Raw genomic sequence first — 19,194 nt, forward strand, 5'->3', positions numbered from 1 at the left:
TTTTTTACTGAAGTAAAGGAAAAACCATTATTGACTGCTTTTCTGTGGCTGCTGTCTCAGGGGTGCCGTAATGACAACCTATGCTCTGGACTGGGCTGAATATTAAGAGTGGCAGTGTTTAGTCTGGCCATTTTTCCTGCAGCATTATGTCTCAACTCACGTCTAAGTAGTCGTCCAGACACAGCTTGGTGAAGTCGAACTGTAGATGAACCCTGAAGTTCATGTCCTCCACCGAGTGCACGACTATGTTGATGAACTGCATACAGGCCACCTAGGAAATAAAAACAGAAAATGAGTGAATAAGGATTTGACACAGAATAAACAGTAGGCTTTCTCTGCATATAATATGCTCAATGAGATCCAGACAAACTGCTGACATTGTAAGATAGACACATTTACAACAGGTTTGAGGTTTTTGTACAACAGCCTGGTGCTTCTATGAAATGGTTTAATGCTCATTATCACATCCATTTCCTTTTAATATGGCTTCCACTGAAATTGTGTGTATAAATCCTCATTGTTGTGCTTGCTTGGCTGGCAGAGTAGCTTATCGGGCAGATTAAAGGATCTGAAAAAAAACAAACAAATTAACAACCAGTTCAACTCCATCGGCCGCCTTATGGGAGCCCGCATAAACAGATCAAGAGGGATCTCCTCACAGTGTCTAATGTACACACACACTTCTCCTCAGCCAGACACTGGCTTAATGAACTTCCGGTAAGAAGCTCAGTTGTCTCTGAGCGACATGGCAGCTTTGACAAAGTCTGTTTGCTTTAGTGCTGCTGTCACACGACGGCCTGCCGAGGGACTGTGTGCGGACTGGTGACAGAAGTCCTATTGAATGCCTATTCAAACACAGCATCGGTTGGTTTTCACTCACACACACATGTAGTGTTTGCCTCACATCAATTAAGACACTGAGATGGACACACACACACTGGATAAAATCATGTGTAAGTTGGCCCTTTCTTCACAGTGCCTTTTATTCTTATCTGCCAGGCTAGTTAGCACCACTCGGCCTGGAAATTACAGACTTGGCAAGGGTTCCTCGCTTAGGGCCACTCCAGTTTGATGTACAGCACCCACATATCTGTAGTTTGTGCTGTGGTGAGAAAAATAAGAGTGCTTGCAAAAACACTGATAGCCCTGTGAGTGTATATCGTCAAAATGGAAGCAAAATTGGTCCCTTTGTTTGAGTTTGGACAAACATACAAGGACACATGTGCAGCAGTGTTCAAAATCTTCAAAACATCTATATTTCTGACCAGCTGACAGATATGATTCATGTTTTTATTTCATCCCATCTGGACCTTTGCAGCTCCCTGTGCACCTGTCTAACCCGGAGATTACAGTTAAAGCTAAATGCTCGACAGTGATGAGAGAGAAGCAACATTCACTAACTTCGTGCCATTGAGCCATCCGTGGGCTTGCCTGGTGATGTAGGATTTGTGAGGGATTGCAGTGCGATCAATAAGTCATTAGGAGGGTGTGTGTGTGTGTGTGAACATACCATGAAGTCGATGTTGTTGTCCTCGTTCTTGAAATACTCCATTAGCCTCTCAAATCGCTGCGTCTCCACACACACCTGCAAAACAAACCACATCTCCCTTATTCCAGGTGTAGAGAGCGGCCCACAGTGATTTATGCAATCAATCAGTGATTTGCATAAATGACACCACAGACTCCTCATAATTCACACAAACCATGAATGCGCTGCCTGAGACAAAAACATTCCTGACTTCAGCTTGAATTTCAGTGCTGCACAAACACGGTGACACTAGAAATGAATGCTCTTCCCCTGTTACCTCATGAACCCTTTCAACCACAAAATTCAGCAAATGTCCCCATTACCCTGTCACAAAACCAGAGTATTTGGTGAAGACGAAAATGACATTAGCTGCTAAATACATCACAGCTCGTCATAACCTCAAAGAAAGAGAGTGATAGTTATTATAATCACTTATTCATGACTTGCTGCTGAATGATTCTATGATTTTATAGAAAGCCGCCTGAGTATGCACACATTGCATCTGTGTTCAGAGTTACTTGAGGTGCAACTTTACCGCATATACTGTAGTTTTTTAGTCCTGCCAGTAAAGATTATTTGAACTCGAATTTGGGAGACAGAAAAGAACAGAGACAGAGAGATAAAAAGGAGGGAGAGAGATGCTCTGCAGTTCAGACAGTTCATCTGGAGGGCAGTGAGGGAGACGGAGCATGATAAACAATTGAGAAGGAAGGGAGGAGGAAAGAGGAGGGGTGAGTATCCAAAAACCTCTGAGTAATGTTTCGAGCCTCAGACTGCAGCCCCATCGTCAAACACAGGATTTCAAAGTCGCTTAGCAAACTAGATCTAATGACACCACAACTGAAAGTGTCACTTTTTAACTAATAGACAACCAAACTCTGCCTGTACAACACTGCAAAAAAAGATGCAAAAATTCGAGTCCACAAATGTTTCCAGCTGCCTACGCCATCATGAAACTAACCTTCATCTCATTAGACGAGCTACATTCTCCCTGAGCTTTATTCTCCCACTAATGCTAATGCCACTGAGAGCAACACTCAATATTTCATCCAAGGGTGTAAATATTGCATTAACTGCAGTCGGCCCATTTTTGCGGGCCGTACGCTACAAAATGGGGCTGCTGTTAGCGCCCTCTCCATCATAAACCTCGCACTCTTTGCTCCAGCAGCCAGAATACCTCATCCAGACAGGCAAGGGTCAGGCAAGGCTGTCTGTTGCATCTTTCTCTTTGCTATTCCGAGCTTTGATGTGTCTGACAAATCCAGTTAGCACACACGTTAACAGTTTTCTCTGGAGGTTGAGGGGGTCCCTCCTGTGTTATGCAGCTAAACCGCTGTCTGTAATCAGTGGACAAAGAGCTAATAATTCCTAGATGCTATCCCCTTTGCAGGAATGAGGAATCTGCCGGTCTCACATCTGCCGGGGGAGCATTCCTCCACGGCTGAGTCACTGTTTGAAAATTGCATAGTCAAAAATGTAATGACATATTCGTCTCCTCAGACCCCACTTCCCCTCTCTGTGCAGCTCATACCTCCTTAAAGTTGTCAAACGCAGAGAGAATTATTTCGTGGCCTCCCCTCACGAGACAAACTGCCGCCAGGAGCTCCAAGACCAGAGCTTTAGTTCTGTAAAACAGGGAGAAAATAAAGGCAGGAATGGTTAGTAAATGACAAGTGCCAGCACTGCGGCAAACCTGTACTTAAACACGGAGCAAACAAAGTGGAAAATAGTGTAATTTAACATCCTGCCGATGCTGAAAACTCTGTGTGGAAAAGGATCGACATGGCAACTACAGTGTTTATTACAATGAATGTCTTTTTAAGTTTACACATCTTTATAAATATTAATCAGCAAATTTAGAAAAATGTATTATTATGCTGACACGTCGAGGATATGAGGTCTCCTTAAGTAACTCACTGGAAAAAGTTTTGCAGCCTGAGAGGAAAAAATAAAAGACCTCCACATTTTCATCTTATCCACCGGATTAAAAGGCCGGTATAAAAAATGAATACTTCAGGCTTAATCCATGTGTGTGTGTGTGTGTGTGTGTGTGGGAGCACACAGGACAGCAACTTTCTGTGCGTCCAGTCTCCAGTTCATTCATGCAGCATTTCTCTGCCTGGATGAGATGATATGTGACAGGTGAAGCGAAGTGGTTTCACATCCACTTTTGAGGAAATCCTTGAGCCCTCGGGCACAAAGTGAAAACACACCCTCCCACACACACACCCTCCCACACACACACACACACACACACACACACACACACACACACACACACACACACACACACACACACACACACACACACACACACACACACACACACACACACACACACACACACACACACACACAGAAGTGAGTCCTTCTGGTGGCTGTCTCAGTAAGCAGCTGCCAGTGTAGTGGAGTGTGCCAGCGGTGCCCTGACCCGTCTGTCGGGATGAATGTGCCCCTGAGCTCCAAAGACACTCACTCTGGATCAGACTGTGCAGGTGCACTGAGGCTAATGTGGCACTCTCTGAATGTTCCTTTATGGATTTGGGTCTTTGTTGGTAAAATATCTGAATTTGTGGAGCTTCAAATGTAACAAATCTCTTATTAAATCTTTTATATCCTTGGCCTTTATTAGCAAAGAGCAACTTTCAGGTATTCATTTAGATAAAGAGAAAATAAATAATCCATCTGGAAAAACATAAATAGTTCTTTAAATGTCAATCTTTAGAGAGGTTATTCTTAACTTACCTTGGGTTTTTATTGTTGAGACTTAGTGCAATTTCGTTCACAGCATGTGGGTGCGACATGACCATGTTGAAGCCGTACTGGAAGAAGAAAAACAAATGAGAGGGAGGAGGACGGAGACAAATAAGCTAATTAACAGAGAAGAGGAGCCACTGAATAAGCGAGAGGCGCATTTCCTCTGCATAATAAATGAAACATGGAGAACTAGCAGTGGAACAAATTGAATTTGGCTTCAGTTAGATAAGTGTGCTTTAGTCCAGAGGGACATGCAGTCTGTGTGGACGTCCTCTGGGGAGCGCAGAGGGCTGACCTGGTAGTTCATGATAGCACGCAGGCACATGATGCAGACGTGGACGTCGTCCTTCTTGCACACCAGTCTGGAGTTTTTCAGAGTTCTCCGGCTCGGCAGTGTGTTGCAACTAAAAACAAATGACAGAAAAGACAAAAACAATTCAGTGATGACAGGAAACGAGGGCTGTTTTACTAAAAGACGAGTTGAGTCTATGAGCATCTGAACACAAACAAGAGGCCTGGATGAATAAGAAAACAGATGCCATTTGTGAATGAGCCTCCTTCACACACCACCCTCCTTCACATAGGCAGGCTGTTAAACTGCCACGCCACCTTACATTAACACACACACACACACACACACCCAAAGGCCATATAATCTACAGCCTTGCCAGGGGCCACAGAATGCCCTCTTTCAATTGTTTTAACTTTATGTCCTTCACAAAGATATCACTTACAGCTAACACAATACAAGCCAGTCATTTGCATGCAGCACAGTGATTGTGCAGCTTTATGTGGACAAAAACAAGGCCCTTTCTCCTGGAGCTGCTCTCACAACACAAGAGAAATGCTGGAGCAGCAGTATTACTGAATAATATGCGAAGCCAGTCGGAGCTAAACGGTTTATTTTCAGACTTTTGTCACAAGGTTCAATTACCAGCCCGAGTTCTGGGGGAAAATGTGTCTTCAGGCACAGACACACCGATTCCTGTCACCTCCCATGTCTGAAGGCGTGACTCCTCTGTAAGTCACAACGTGTGTGTGTGTGTGTGTGTGTTAGTCAGAAAAAGACTACAGCTTTCAAGGAAGAGTCAGCTGATACAAATAAAGATAGATAGTTAAGAACTAAACTACTAGAAAAAAAAGTCATGTTTTGAAAATTGTTTTGTTTGTGTATGTCTTCCATTGACTATGTTTATGTGTCTTTGTATTTCTGAGTACTCCTGCATGTCATGTTCAGCAGGATGTGGTGCCGGCCGGGTGCAAAACAAGTTCTCTGACATAAATGCAGTCGATTCATGAGACACTCGCTGACAGAACTGGAGCTCCTGCTTCACACAGCAGCAAAAGTAATCTTAAAAAAAAAAGGAGTTCATCCAGAGCTTTTCCTCTCCTGAGTAATCAACACCCAAACTGAGGCGTGGCACAATCAGGAGGAAATGAGTAACAATATTTCTTAATCTCAAAACCGAGGTAAAGATACATGATTACATAATGCCAGCTAAATGTAATACCTTGACCTGCTTTGACTTGTCAGAAATTACTCAACTAAGCTTTATGTAACACATGAGATATTACACAGTTGATCCAAAGGGAAGAAAAGAAGAAAAATATACAATAGATTTGGGGGTTTGAGGTGCTGACTATATCATTGCAACGTCTCTGGTTCAAGTCTGGCCAGGGACCCTTTGTCACATGTCATTCTCTCTCTCTCCCCTCAATATGGTGATTACTGAAGCTGGATTGAACTGTCAGATTTGAGTGCTAAATATGACTTCAAGGAGACAAGACATCCAAAACTGAAGGAAGGTGTGAGGTGCTGTGGAGAAAGTTCTGTACCGTCCAGGATTTAATGTCCTGGTTACAAAACATGCACACACAAAAAATCCTACCGCTTTTCTCACATGACCACAATAACAGATACCACAGAACAACATCACTACAACTATAACTACAGGCTATAAAATACAGGTCTAATACAGCTACGTATTTCTAGCCAACTCCATGTAGCTCTTCGGACATACCGTCTTATTTGGGAGCACTTTGGACAGCTCAGTGTGCTCGGTGTCCTTCAAGATGGCAGTTTGAAGAAGACATACAAATCTTAATTTGACACCCAGTTGTTGTTATAGTATTCTACTTTAAAGCTAATCTAAAGAGAGATAAACACAATACGGGACAATGAGTCTGTATAATGGACATTTAAGAATTATAAAACCACTGACAGTAAACTAAATAAAATGCTTCATAATTAGTGTGACATCTTTTATTAAGCAGGAGAACAGATACTGCATCCAAAATACAGAAGATCTACGGAGGCTACCTAATCTATCCTTAGTGGTTGTAGCCTACTACTTAAAGGGCTTTTGTAGAAACTAGGCTAGCTTCTGCACAGAATGGCATTTAGAGAGCCACACAAGCAGCACACAGGCACAGAGGCAAGAACAATGAGTGCAGAAAAACCCATTTGCTCCGAGGAAAAGGAGAATTCAGTCTCAAGCGCAGGAGGGGAGGCTGGCAGTACAAATAATTCACATCCCTGACACAGACAGCGGGACAAATAAACCGGGCAGCGCTAGCAGGGAGGTATAACATACAATGAGGCAGGGGGATTGTGTGCTTGTGTGCGTGTGTGTGTGCGTGTGCGTGTGCGTGTGCGTGTGCGTGTGCGTGTGCGTGTGTTGGGAGGGAGCAGGGATGCAGGGTTAAGAGGCTGCAGAAAGCTCACTGTGAGCCAGCAAAGTGAACCTGAGACCTGCCTGCTGTCGAAGACTGGCAGACAGAAGAGCAGATGACTATGGAGGAACACCAGGACAGAACAGAAGAGACAGTCAGCCTCACTGAAGGCACTCTGACCTGTTACACACACTGTACATGCTTGAAAGTGAAGACACAAGGGTACGTCCGCAGATGTGTGGGTGAGGTGAGGTGACGCAGGAGTACAAAGTCAGTTAGGGGCCGATATTGATAATATATATATAATATCAATGAAATGTCCACCAATAAGGCACAGATAAGATGTAAATAACAATTACATGCATCATTCTAACTAAGGGTGAGTGCTGTACCAAAACATCAATGGAACAGGGAGGATTAGAAATAAAGCACAACTGAATGGGATTTGTGCTTCAGAGCATATATTAGCATGGGTTTATGAATTAACTGCTGTGAAATCCTCTGTGCACGCGATTTGGAGTTAAAATGGTCTGTTTGGTGTTCATAAAAACAAAACAGAAAAGATTTGCTCCATAAAAGAGATCTTTCCTTCTGCTACATCATCTATCACATGAATGATTGCTGGTAATCATGTGTCACACAATCTTGTGCCAAATCAAACCAAAGCCTGAGTTTAACTATCTAAAAAGTCCAGACAAATGGTATTTGCCGCCTGCTGCAGAAATGTGTCTTAAGCCATTTAAAGTCTTACAGACCTCATGACTATATAAAGGGGCTGCTGAGGCATCATGACTTGAAATGTGTGACTTCTCAAAATAATCACAATACAACCACATTGCTCCGGCTTAACACTAGGTAACGGGGGGGGGCGGGGGGAAGAACTGTGAAAGGAAAAGTTAGCTGTGAAAAGCACATTGTTAATGGTGAATCTTTTTAACCATCAGTGTGTCTATCGTACCGTATCGTGGAATGTCGCCCAGCGCGTGTGATGCCATTCCCAGTGATGGGAGACGGCAGGGTGCTTCCTCCGTGCAGGTCTTCTATAGAGCGGCTCCAGGGCTTAGACTTATCCATCGCAGCCTCTGGGTTGTTCTCCACACAGTCTCCATCAAACCTGTCACAACCATGAAAACAAGACAGAAAATAAGAAACCAACACAGAAAGTGTTAAGTTTAAAGCCTGACCGATTTTTAAAGCCGATATGATATCATATAATAAAACTTTGATAACAATGCTATGTGTGCTAACAAAGGGCCTTTCCTTGCAAGTCATCAAAGTGCCATACCATCAACCAATGGCCAAGCTAACCATCCCAGCTAAGCTAGCCTAGCTAAGACAACTAACATGCTAAGCTAACCAGCATGTTGCCAGCACTGCCATTAAAACAAATCTCATCAGTTAGCGAGCCACTAAGCATACACTTCTGTTTTTAACATCAGCAGCTAACATGATCAAATATAAATATATATATAAAAAAAACAGATAGGAGCTAAGTCAATATCCTGTATAGTGCATCTCATATACCGGTCAGGCGTTAGTTTTAATGAGTGTTGGCAGAAGTGAAAATGTACTCAACTCCAGTGCTGCAGCTAGAATTGAAGGTTTTTGGTTTGGACATGATAGGTGAGCAAAAGGTCTCATGTTTTGTTGAACTTGGCAGAAACCTTGGAAAGAGCTGGTAGTTACAGCGTACCTGATCTATTTCAGTTTTTAGACTGCACGTTTCCCTGACTTTTTAATGCTGCTGCAGTGGTACTGAGGGTAAACACACTTTTACGGCTAACCATTCATAATGTGGACAGACCATAATAACATATGGTGAAGTGGAGGGGGGAGGGGGGTGAATTAAACATTTAACTGCGTGGCTCTTTGGCCCTGAACAGGGACCTTGTGACTGACTAATAATCACACCATCAATCTATGAATAGAAGCCTATGGTATAATGGTATAATACACAGTGCCAATGTGTCAGCAATGGGCCCCGAGTGACTCAGTGTTTCTGACAACCAGGCAGCAGCAGCAGCACCGGTGGTGGTGGTGGTGCTGGTGCTGTGTGGAGCTGCATCAGCGGCTGTGCAGAATAGCAGCATTGTGTTGGTTGTCATTTCTGCATATAGACTATAGTGGTATAAAGAGAAAGAGCTGGTAGTGACTTACGTGACGGCATACTGTGCAAAAGAAAGATACTCCACCAGCACATCCAGGCCTTTATTCTCTTCATTTAAGAATTCTCTCACCCACCTGGAGAGAGACGAACACAAGTTTAACTCAACAAAAGGTTTATCAACACACAGACTCTTATAAAAATCACTTGGTCGGTTTCTGGATGGAGATCGAGGCACATTTTCAAATATACTTGATCAGCAGTTAGACCGCAACCAGCTTTTATAATATCGGGAGTTTAATCAGTTTCAACTCATTCTCAGAGTCTAGAAAAAGGGCTGGGATGTCTACAGTAAAGAAGTGGCTTGAAGAAATGACCAGTACCTAACAGTACAAACATGCCTTAAAAGACAAACTTGAAGAATTCGATTAAATGCAGTATTCTTTTGTCTCTTATCTGGAAAGAAACCAGACTCTTAACAACATCACTGGTTTTATGTAGTGCTCAATGTTTCAGTTTGTATATAATAATAATAAAAACGCAAGTATCAATGTTTAACATGTCTAATATCGGCATGCCTCACAATCACAACAGTAAAAATTGATATTTTTGAGATGCTTTGTATAGTATATAATGTGTAATAGGCAAGCTCGGACCATACCTAACCTTGTTAAACAGATGTTTTCAGATTATTCACTTCCCTTTGCCAAGAAGAATTGTAATGACCCGTTTGACAGACTTCAAAGCTTCCTGGCTCAGAGCAGCAAACACACACACACACACGTATACAGAATCTCATTACTGAGTCTGCCTGTTTTCTCTATCTCTGTTTCTCTAACACACACACACACACATCGTTTCTAACTCTGGTAAAGACAAGCCCCCAGAATGATCAAAAGCCCATTCTCACCTTCCTTACAGGCACTGAAGTGGGCCACCCATTCAGCACTCCGCATGCTTTCATTTTTTATTCTGCACAGAAAAGCCAAGCTTTTCACAGAAAGCTCCCGCTACCTTTGGCATGTGCTGTTCTCCTTCCATATTTATAAGCAGTGTGAGCCAAATCACTGAACATCTTTATTTAATCGCATCCTACGAAGGTGCCCTGTCTTTTTTTATTGGAGCCCAACTGCTTCGACAGGCCTGATTGCTCAGTGATTAGAGAAATTTGCAGGGCATAAACATAATGACACACAGGCAGGCTTTTGAGTGGGACTGCACTGATGAAGATGTAAGGGTAAACTGCTTTAAAAATCCACTAGCTGCTTCTTTATTAGCTCCCCTGTGGTGTAACTACATGGGAGCGAGTAAGACTAACGAGAGCGGCCAGTAAAGCGGTGCCTGGTGGGGCCCGGCATGTTTTTTAAAAAAAAAGGGCTTGGAGGTGTGGCCTTGTCGGGCCACATGGTAATCATTACCACAGGACACTAACTAACAATCCCCCCATTCACCACATGTTGTTGACCACTGAGCAACATGTGAGGAGCAGGCAGGGGGAGCTGGGGTTAGCATCAGCAGTGCTCATATAGGGACAATCTGCCCATTATACACAGCCTACATGATAGATATATTTCTCTGTTTCCCCTCTGAAAAGAAGCAGTAATCATTCACTGTCTGAGCGGGTGACATTTTGCCCTCCTCACCACCACCCCCTCCTGTCCCTCTGCCATTATGGTAATGCTTCATTGTCTAATCTAGATTAGGTAGATTATTTATGTAATCTAGTTTACCAACATAGGGTCTGTTAAAAGAGTTAATCCACATAAACAATGCCTCGACTGATTTGCCAGATGGACATCACCGTCTCTGGCTGCGGCTGGAGTTTATTTTGGTTTGCGGTGCAGAATCTGATCAGTGTGTAATCGGTGTGTAGGAGTGTGAGAGACAGTGTTGTCAGAAACACCAGATGATTTGTGTGAGAGTCAGTGAAGTAGACGAATTGAAGTAAAGTAATATGTGCGTGTGGGAGGGAGGAAAACGAGAAAAACAGAGGGATTAGGAGATGTAGTTCAGATAACGTGTGTGTGTGTGTGTGTATTTGAGATCTTGTGATGGTTGTATAACCGGTGTAGCTCTGCATCTTTGCTGTCAGAACAGTCTGTGGTCAGCGGACGCTCTCATGGCCGCCTCTTCCTGTCCTCGACAGGGTCTCCAACTTCAACATCCCTCCCAGCTGCTAGGCCTCATCCTCATTCCTAAGAATCCTGAACCATCCGTACGCACAGTGTTTGTACACATATAAAGTGCATGGTGAAGCACTCCTGACCATAAAGGAAATTAAAAGCTAATTGATAATCTATGATTCACACTCATGTTGTACTGTACCCAATGTCTTTTTTTGTGCACTGCAATTCTATATTTGACCATCACAAAAAAGGCATCATGCTGTATCTTTATTCATTTAGAAGTTGATAAATGAGGCCCCTGGATCCTACAGATCCCAGCATGCATTAAGCCTCATTAATGATGCCGAGCGATCCATCACAGTCTTTAACTATCAGCGTCTCTAATCTCAAAGAGACCGGCCCTGTGATCTAGAGCAAGACAAAACACTGAGACATTGTGTGACGCTCGTTGAGATATTGATCTTTCCTTGAGGATGACTGTACGACACTGAATCAATATCAGCCACAGCAGGTCAGGGCTTGTTAACCTGGAATACCTGGAATTAGTCATGAATACTCGGGTGTTATTATCTGTTGTAAAATCATGATCTCTGTAGTAACACCCAGAATAACCCCTCTTCAGGACGGCAGACTGAAACACTGAGATAACAAGTTGTGGAGCTCAACTGCTGCAACAAAAATGTGTTTTCCTTCCAGAGGCTGTTCATGTGTTCGCCGCCCCAAACAATCAGTTGATTCATCTTTTCTCCATCGCCACATGGCTTTCTGAGTAATATTACGCCGGAGCACCCGAGATGAATGGGGGAAGGTGGTGGTGGTTAGTGTCAATGTCTGCGTCTCCGGGTGTCTGGAATGTCAGACTTTTCCCCCTGAATCTAATATAACCAGCTCCGAGACATTCAACACTACACAAGAGCCACACAATCCTGCATTGACTCACCCTATATGATTGGTCCGTAACGAAATTTCCAGCTCTCTCAGGACTTGGGTGGACTCCTGAACTCTCCGTCTGAATTTCTGAGGAAGGAAAAAAGGGAGGGGAGTTAATATTTCATCATACCACTAGAACTGTAAATCATCAAGTGGTAGTGCAGAGGGATGTTTTGGCTGGAGAGAACTTTTTCTGACAGAAAGGTCAGACAAACAGACAGACACAACCGCAGTGACATTTAAATGTGAAAGCAGGCAAGCCGTGCGCTGATTACAAAAAAAAAAATCAAAAGTTGGGATTGGGTTGTTTTCATAAGATTTTTAAGTGGGCCTTTTTACTCGCCAGTAACCGTTCAACAGGCTAGAAGAGAAGGCGAGCTGACTCATTGGAAACTGTGAATATGGAACAGTTCCCGTTATCTTGTTTGCTCACATTGGTTCTTTATATAGCAGTAATCCCTCGTGGTAGCACCGTGATAAAATCAAGTAACCTAATTGGTTACCGCTCAAGGCCTACCACGACACCCAGCAGCCACATAAATACACATACACACATACACACACATTCTCGGTCCCGTTACTGTGGCTACAGCTATAAGAGAGAAGCGTGTGAGTGACGTGCATGGAGGTATGAGCTGCCAGTGAATGACAGAGAAAACAACAGAACAGAGAACGTGAGCGGGTTCCTCTTTGGTTGAGGTGATCTGCAAAACCGAAAACAAAAAAGGTCCTTCAGGCTGTTACACAACCGCAGCAACAACACAAGTGACGCAAATGACCAGTGGTGATCAAACGGGGGGGGGTGGGGGTGGGGGGGGGGCGTCCCTGGTGAGAGGGAGTGAAACCGTTGCATCAGAGGAGAGGAAAGAAATTCATCTTTCAATACGTCACCATCCTTGTGAGGTTAAAAATATTACAGTATGTCAACAGGAAGAAAAGTCAAAAATCATCTCTTTAAAAATGTAAAACATAGTAAATTATGTTACTTCAAGAAAATGACCACAAATCAAGTTATTCTAATATAAAAAATGGTTTCCAACAATTTCCCAGTCCAAACAAATAAATTCACTGTCACCATTTGAAATAATGATGACCTCCTCAAACTTTCTGCAACAATATACAAAAGGGTGTTGGGACTTCATCACTACTTTTTTCCCTTTATGGGAAAATATAACAATAACACAAAGCCTAAAAATTCTTCCTTTTCTATAATATATTTTTTAAAAGAGTTTTTTAAGAGAAACTTATTTAATATTAAACATGTTTCACTATATCTTTCTTCAGTGTTGAGTCACACCGGTCGTGGCTGTAGTTGCTGCAGTAAACACGGCAGCTTCACGACTGCCGGAGAATATGGTTGTTGAGAAAGTCGGGAGAGCTGTTGAAATTGTTATGTGCAGCGCACAATAAAGTTAAGCGTGTAAACTGAAGGGAACAATCAAAAATATCTAAATTTGAAATAATCACGACTATAGCTGAAACGATCAGTTGATTAATCAATTAGTTGGTCAACTGAAATTGATTAATCATTAAAGCCTTTTCAAGCAGAGATGCCTAAAAAATCCCTAGTTACAGCATCTCAAATGTGGGGATTTGATGCTTTTCTCGGTTTTACATCACTGTAAAGTTTTGGACTGTTGCTCAGACAAAACACAACACCTGAAGACGTCACTTCGACTCTTAATCTTAATCGCTAATTGCAGCTCTGATCATGACCTCCCTGTCAAACTTTCTACAATAATTGATTTTCGGTTCACTTTTTTTCACGTTAAACTATAAGGAGAGGAGAGGAGAGAAGTGAAGTATCCACCCAGGGTTGGAGGGCCTGGTCCCTTTCCATGATGCGTTTGTATCAGGGAGGAAACAGAGCTCAGCCCTGTTAACCTATTATTAACATCCACAGAGAAGAGAGCTGTTCCCACAGCTAGGGTCTCTCTCTCTCCCTCGCTCTCTCTCTAGTCTGTGTCTTTGGGCTTGGGCGTGTGTTTGGCACATGAGGAGATGAGAAACAGAGTGTTTTTATTAGGGAGGAGCCCTTTGTGTGTTTGTGTGGAAAGCAGAGCATATTTAGGGGTACTGCGCAGGCTCCCAGAGGCAACCCCCCCCCTTCTTCTCCCACCAAACGCCCTACACTCCACACTTTAAGTACTACCAGCTGCAACACAGAGAGAGCAGGAAAGGAGAGGAGCCGACAGTGGTGGTGGTGGGGGGGGAGAGGAGGAGACAGGGAGGGAACAGTGAAAGGGGAAAGTGAGAGCGTAGAGAAAAGCATCTTAGTGCTTTTCTCTCCACTCTCCGTGTGTGGAAGGGGGAAAAAAAGAGAGATTTTGGGGAGTGTGAGCTCAGGAGGGGTCATCCTGGAAACAAATCAATGGCTGATACATTCTTGGGGACTAGTTGGACTGGAGCTCTTCCTCCTTGGCTGCCTATTGGCTGGGAGCTGCCCAGAGGAATGCACCGGAGCCTGCCTATGGAAAGCAGAGGCAATGACCTCCAGCTCTCTCACAGCGGCACAAAGTGGCAATTGTTTTGAGTTTGAAGAAAAGGGGGATGGAGCAGGAATGTAGAAAGAAGCCCATAACTCTTTCTTTTCCTCCGCGCTCTCTTGTGCTTCTTTTTTGTCTCTCTCTCGTTCTCTGTCCATCTCTTTCTCCCCCTTTACCCTCTCTCCATTATTCAGTCTTCTCATTCCCTCCCTCTCCATTGCCCTTCTCGCTTTACTCTCTCGTGCAATTCCTGTTTCCTTGTCTGCTTCAAGTTTTTGTATCAAGGCAAGGAATAGGCAGCAATTCAAAGCAGGCTGGTTTTTCAAAAAACCCACGTGTCTCGGCCGGACCATGAGATTAAACATTAAAAACAAGATGATAAATAACCAAAGAGAGGTTTGGGAAAGTCTCATCTAGAGTGGTTTAATATAGACCCAACAACCAGTTAGTCAAGAGTGATGTGACTCTAGTAGATGGTGTCTAGTCTGTCTGAGGTCCTTCAGTCATAACCATGTTGAGTGTTTGCACCCAGAGAGCTTTAAACATGCTCACCATCTCCTTCAAGGAATACTTTGACATTTGGAAAATACGCTAATCACTTTTTTTCCAAGAGTTAGTTGACAAGATTGATACCACTCTCATGTCTGTACACTAAATATGAACTACAATCATGAGATGGTTAGCTTAGCTTAACATAAACACTGAAAACTGCTTCTGTCCAGAGCCAAATCTCACAAAATGTGTTGTTTTTACTCTCTAGGAGGATGCTAGGAGGACTTAATCACAGAGACTAGCTGTTTCCAGTCTTTATGCTAAGCTAAGCTAACCATCTCCTTGCTGTAGCTTCATATTTAACAGACAGACATGAGTGGTGTCGGTCTAACTCTAACTATAGTGAATAAGCGCAAATCAAATTATTGTTTTAACATGGGACTGATCCTTCCACTTATCACATCCAAACAAACAGGACAAAACACCTTTATATACCCAGGGAACACATCTTAAATCTCTTATTGAGTTAGGAAATTAGCAAAAGGGTCCTGTACATACAGACGGCAGATCTCCCATGGGGCAGTTGGACGTTGTGTGTCCAAGTGCCTTGCTCAAAAGCATTTCAGCAGTAGGTGTAGAAGCAGGGGAAGAGGAATACTTATACCATCTAGATGTTCACAGCCCTTCTAGAGATTCGAACCAGCGTTCAACAAGCCTGTGTCTCTAACCTTGAGACTATCACTGCACCGGCACAAACTGGCACGCTTTAACCTTTACAGTGTTTTGTCTGTGTTAACCTGCGTCAGTGCCCTCTTGCTTCCTGCTCTTATCAGATCTCCTGTGTGTGTAATCTATCAGGCATTACATTAAGCATCAGAACCACAGGAGTGTAGCAACCACACCAGTGGTTCCCATCCTTTTCTGTCTGATATACACCACACAGGCCTATGAGATGAACTCAAGTAGCCCTTCATCATCACCACTCGTCAGGTTCCAAATTGAATTGTGAATCGTGAATATTTAGATTGGTTTGGTCAAGTTTGAATTTGCACTGCTGGGAGTTTTAACCACTTATCCATTACTTTTAGCTAACTATGCCAACTGCTACATTTATTCTATGAGCCACTGTCGTTCTCTTTTTGCCACAGTCATTATAGCTCTGTTCATGCTGCTCTAGCTGGCTTATTGTGATGTAAAATTTTAACTCCAGTCAGTGCAAATTGAATTATTCAGCGATTTGTTGTTATTCTGGCAGAGTCTATTGGTTAATTTGTTTATCACAGGGACCGGTCTCCCAGCACTCCCCCCACAGCTCTCTCACACAGGCCAAAAAGACTTAATTTTGGCAAACGCCTGAGAGCTGGCTGATGCTTTGCTTCATGGAGCCCCTCCTTTTACTCCCTTCTGCTCCCTTCCAAGCAGCCAGGGAAACAGCCAGAGCTGGCTGCTTAGATGACATAAGACTATCTTTATCATGTTGCTAAGACACTTGTGATATCTCCTGTTAGCTCCTGCCATGCTGCAAGGCAACGTAGATGCAGCAATTGGCAAACTGGATCCCTCTCTCTGTCCTCAAGACACTCAATACTACGTCTTTTCCTGTTGCTCGTCCTCACAGAGAGGTCAGAGCACGATGTCAGCCACAGAACAACACCACTAGGGATTGGTAAGGATTCAATGTCTTGCTTAATGACACTTCAGCTGGGCAGAGGTTTCTCAAACCTGGGCGTTCCAGATAAACAACTGTCTCCTTTCTCACCAAGTCACACTGTTGACTGTTTTGTAACTTAAGTTCCCAAGCGGTCTGCTCCAGAGGCCCTGTGTGCAATCTTTCCTCAGCTGTAGGGATATCCTGGACGAGAGATAGAGGGGTCAGAGGGGGGAGGAAAAGCTGCAGCAGTGGAACGACCAGGCCAGTGGAACAGGATAGCATGTTAGCGAGGGTGCTCACCTTTCTTGTGACTGCTGGGTCTAGATAACTCCTCAGCTTTTGGAGGTACGTGTGAGGCGGGTTTTTCACTTGGAAACGCTCCTGCCAAAAAAAAAGAAAAACAAAAGCGTGAGATGAGCAAAGGGAAAGGGAAATAAAGATGAGAGAAAGGAGAGAGTACAGAGCAGAAAGACAGGACGTTAAACATATGACAAATGTATTAACAAGGACAGAAGTTACATTTACAGTAATATTATGAATTTAGCTTCGATTTCAGGCAGTTCTGTAGTTTTGTGTGACACACACCCTCACAAGTCTGAACACATCTCCAGGTTAACTGTTGTTGACACTAAAGCCATCAGATTAAAACTGAACCGGCTTAGAGTAAATTACAGTCATTGTGAGTCATCCTTCAGTTGATGGGAACCCCAGATTATGTTCTACTTAAAGAGGCGGAAAGAAAATAACAACAATGATTCCTTCATTCAGAGCCTGCTATAGTGGACATGACAAGCCTTTGCATGAGGTCACATGGACCTTGGGTGTAATGAACCAGCACTCTGTGGCCCCGTCTTTCTTGGAGATCTGACTGGAGATCAGCCTTACTTTGCTTCTCAGAAAACTCACTTCTGGGCTTATTCAAGGATAATAGTGGCTCTTGTGTGGACACTTGTAACTGCCAATGTAATGTTCGTTTATTAGCAAAATATTCAACGCTTAAAAGTGATTTCTGCGTCAATAGTTGTGTTGCGATGTAATAGATGAGAGCAAGAAGGCGATGCACTCTTCAGATACCTGGTCACACTATGATAACACTGAGGAAGGAGACTATGATTGTTAAGGTTGTTCAGCCTGCAGGAGGTCATAAACAATCTTGCTGTTAATGAAGGTGATTAGTTTTAATGTGCTATAAAGCATAACCTGCTTGTGGACTGTGACCAAAACGTGTGTGGTCGTGTGTCTTACAGTAAGTTCAGCCAGAAACAGGTTTTAGGTCAAATCCCTCATCATTGTGCTCTAAATATAAATACAAGAGATTAGTGCTGGATTTGGTTCAGTGTGTTGAGCGGGAAACAGTATTTGGATCAGGCTGAGCACCACACCACAGCAGCATGAATGGTTCTGTTCAGTGATTTACCACACTGCGCTGCATTGGAGAGTGTGAGACTGAACAGCTTGTCGTTGAGGAAATGTATTCTTCATATGATGTGGGCAAAGACAGTCAAGACATATCCTATCTGGTGCTGGCTGGATATTTTCTCTGTCATCTCCCTAATCTGTAATGTCCTATTCTCCTCTAATTCCTTGCTTCTTTTCACCTGCCAGTGATAACCTTCAACAGAAAGAGGCTCACTATCCTGGTCAGATACAACCCCACACTGTTCAGACGCCCCCACCAACCAGTAGAAGTGCAGCAACAAGGACATGATCCTTCATGGCCTTCCCACCGATGAACAGCCAGTTGTGTTCACAGGATCGCACAAGTCAAAAGTTCCATAACTGGAAACTGAGCCCCATCTCTGCAGGGGTGGGTGAAAATGTCTCCCCAGCGGCACCTGTGTTCAATTTGCTGGAAAAGATACATTTACTTCCTTATTACACACCACAAAGTGCTATTACACTTGTTTTAGTGCAACCATTTTCCTTCAACCTGCCTTGTCTTTTACATAAGTTACAGATGTTCCTTCTTTTCCCAGAATGCCTGTTGTCATTTAAAGGCAATGGATATAGACCTGTTGCTGAGAAGGCTGTAAAGGATTTATTTGTAAGGTGTCATATTTTGTTCCCTCTGTGCATTTAAAAGATGGCCAAACTAACAGAAATATAATAAAATGTATTCAACACAACAGCACCACAAACAGTTTACAAAATGATCACATAACTGATACAACACCTCTCTGACAGCCAAAACAAAATAAGTTATCAGCTTCATGAGTGTAGCATTTCCTACAAGGTAGGATCACGTATTGTAAAAGGAGATCAGATCAAATCTCTGGGCTGCGCTGTATTATCATCAACATCACATTTATCACTGCCAGAGTGTGTCCTTCTCACAAAAACAGGAAAGACGACAGTGGCGTCAGCAAAGAGAGCTGGCTCTCATGGCCACAGCTGACAGCAGACAGACGGCTCAACCCTATCTGAGCCTTTCATTGCTAAAGAACTAT

General features: G+C 43.3%; 1 protein-coding gene across 1 annotated transcript in view; it reads right to left on the minus strand.

Annotated features, from left to right (window-relative positions):
* fmnl2a (formin-like 2a) overlaps positions 1–19,194 on the minus strand; it is a 49,619-nt gene that overhangs the window by 11,734 nt on the left and 18,691 nt on the right. Inside the window, exons 3-11 of the mRNA XM_070914007.1 lie at positions 17,048–17,128; positions 12,129–12,205; positions 9,116–9,199; positions 7,917–8,072; positions 4,581–4,689; positions 4,274–4,350; positions 3,060–3,153; positions 1,511–1,585; positions 161–271 (exon numbers count right to left, since the gene is read on the minus strand). Coding sequence (XP_070770108.1) covers positions 161–271; positions 1,511–1,585; positions 3,060–3,153; positions 4,274–4,350; positions 4,581–4,689; positions 7,917–8,072; positions 9,116–9,199; positions 12,129–12,205; positions 17,048–17,128 — 864 coding nt within the window. The remainder of the gene's footprint in view (positions 1–160; positions 272–1,510; positions 1,586–3,059; positions 3,154–4,273; positions 4,351–4,580; positions 4,690–7,916; positions 8,073–9,115; positions 9,200–12,128; positions 12,206–17,047; positions 17,129–19,194) is intronic.

The sequence above is a fragment of the Enoplosus armatus genome, chromosome 11, assembly GCF_043641665.1.
Source record: "Enoplosus armatus isolate fEnoArm2 chromosome 11, fEnoArm2.hap1, whole genome shotgun sequence".
Classification (NCBI taxonomy): Eukaryota; Metazoa; Chordata; class Actinopteri; order Centrarchiformes; family Enoplosidae; genus Enoplosus; species Enoplosus armatus.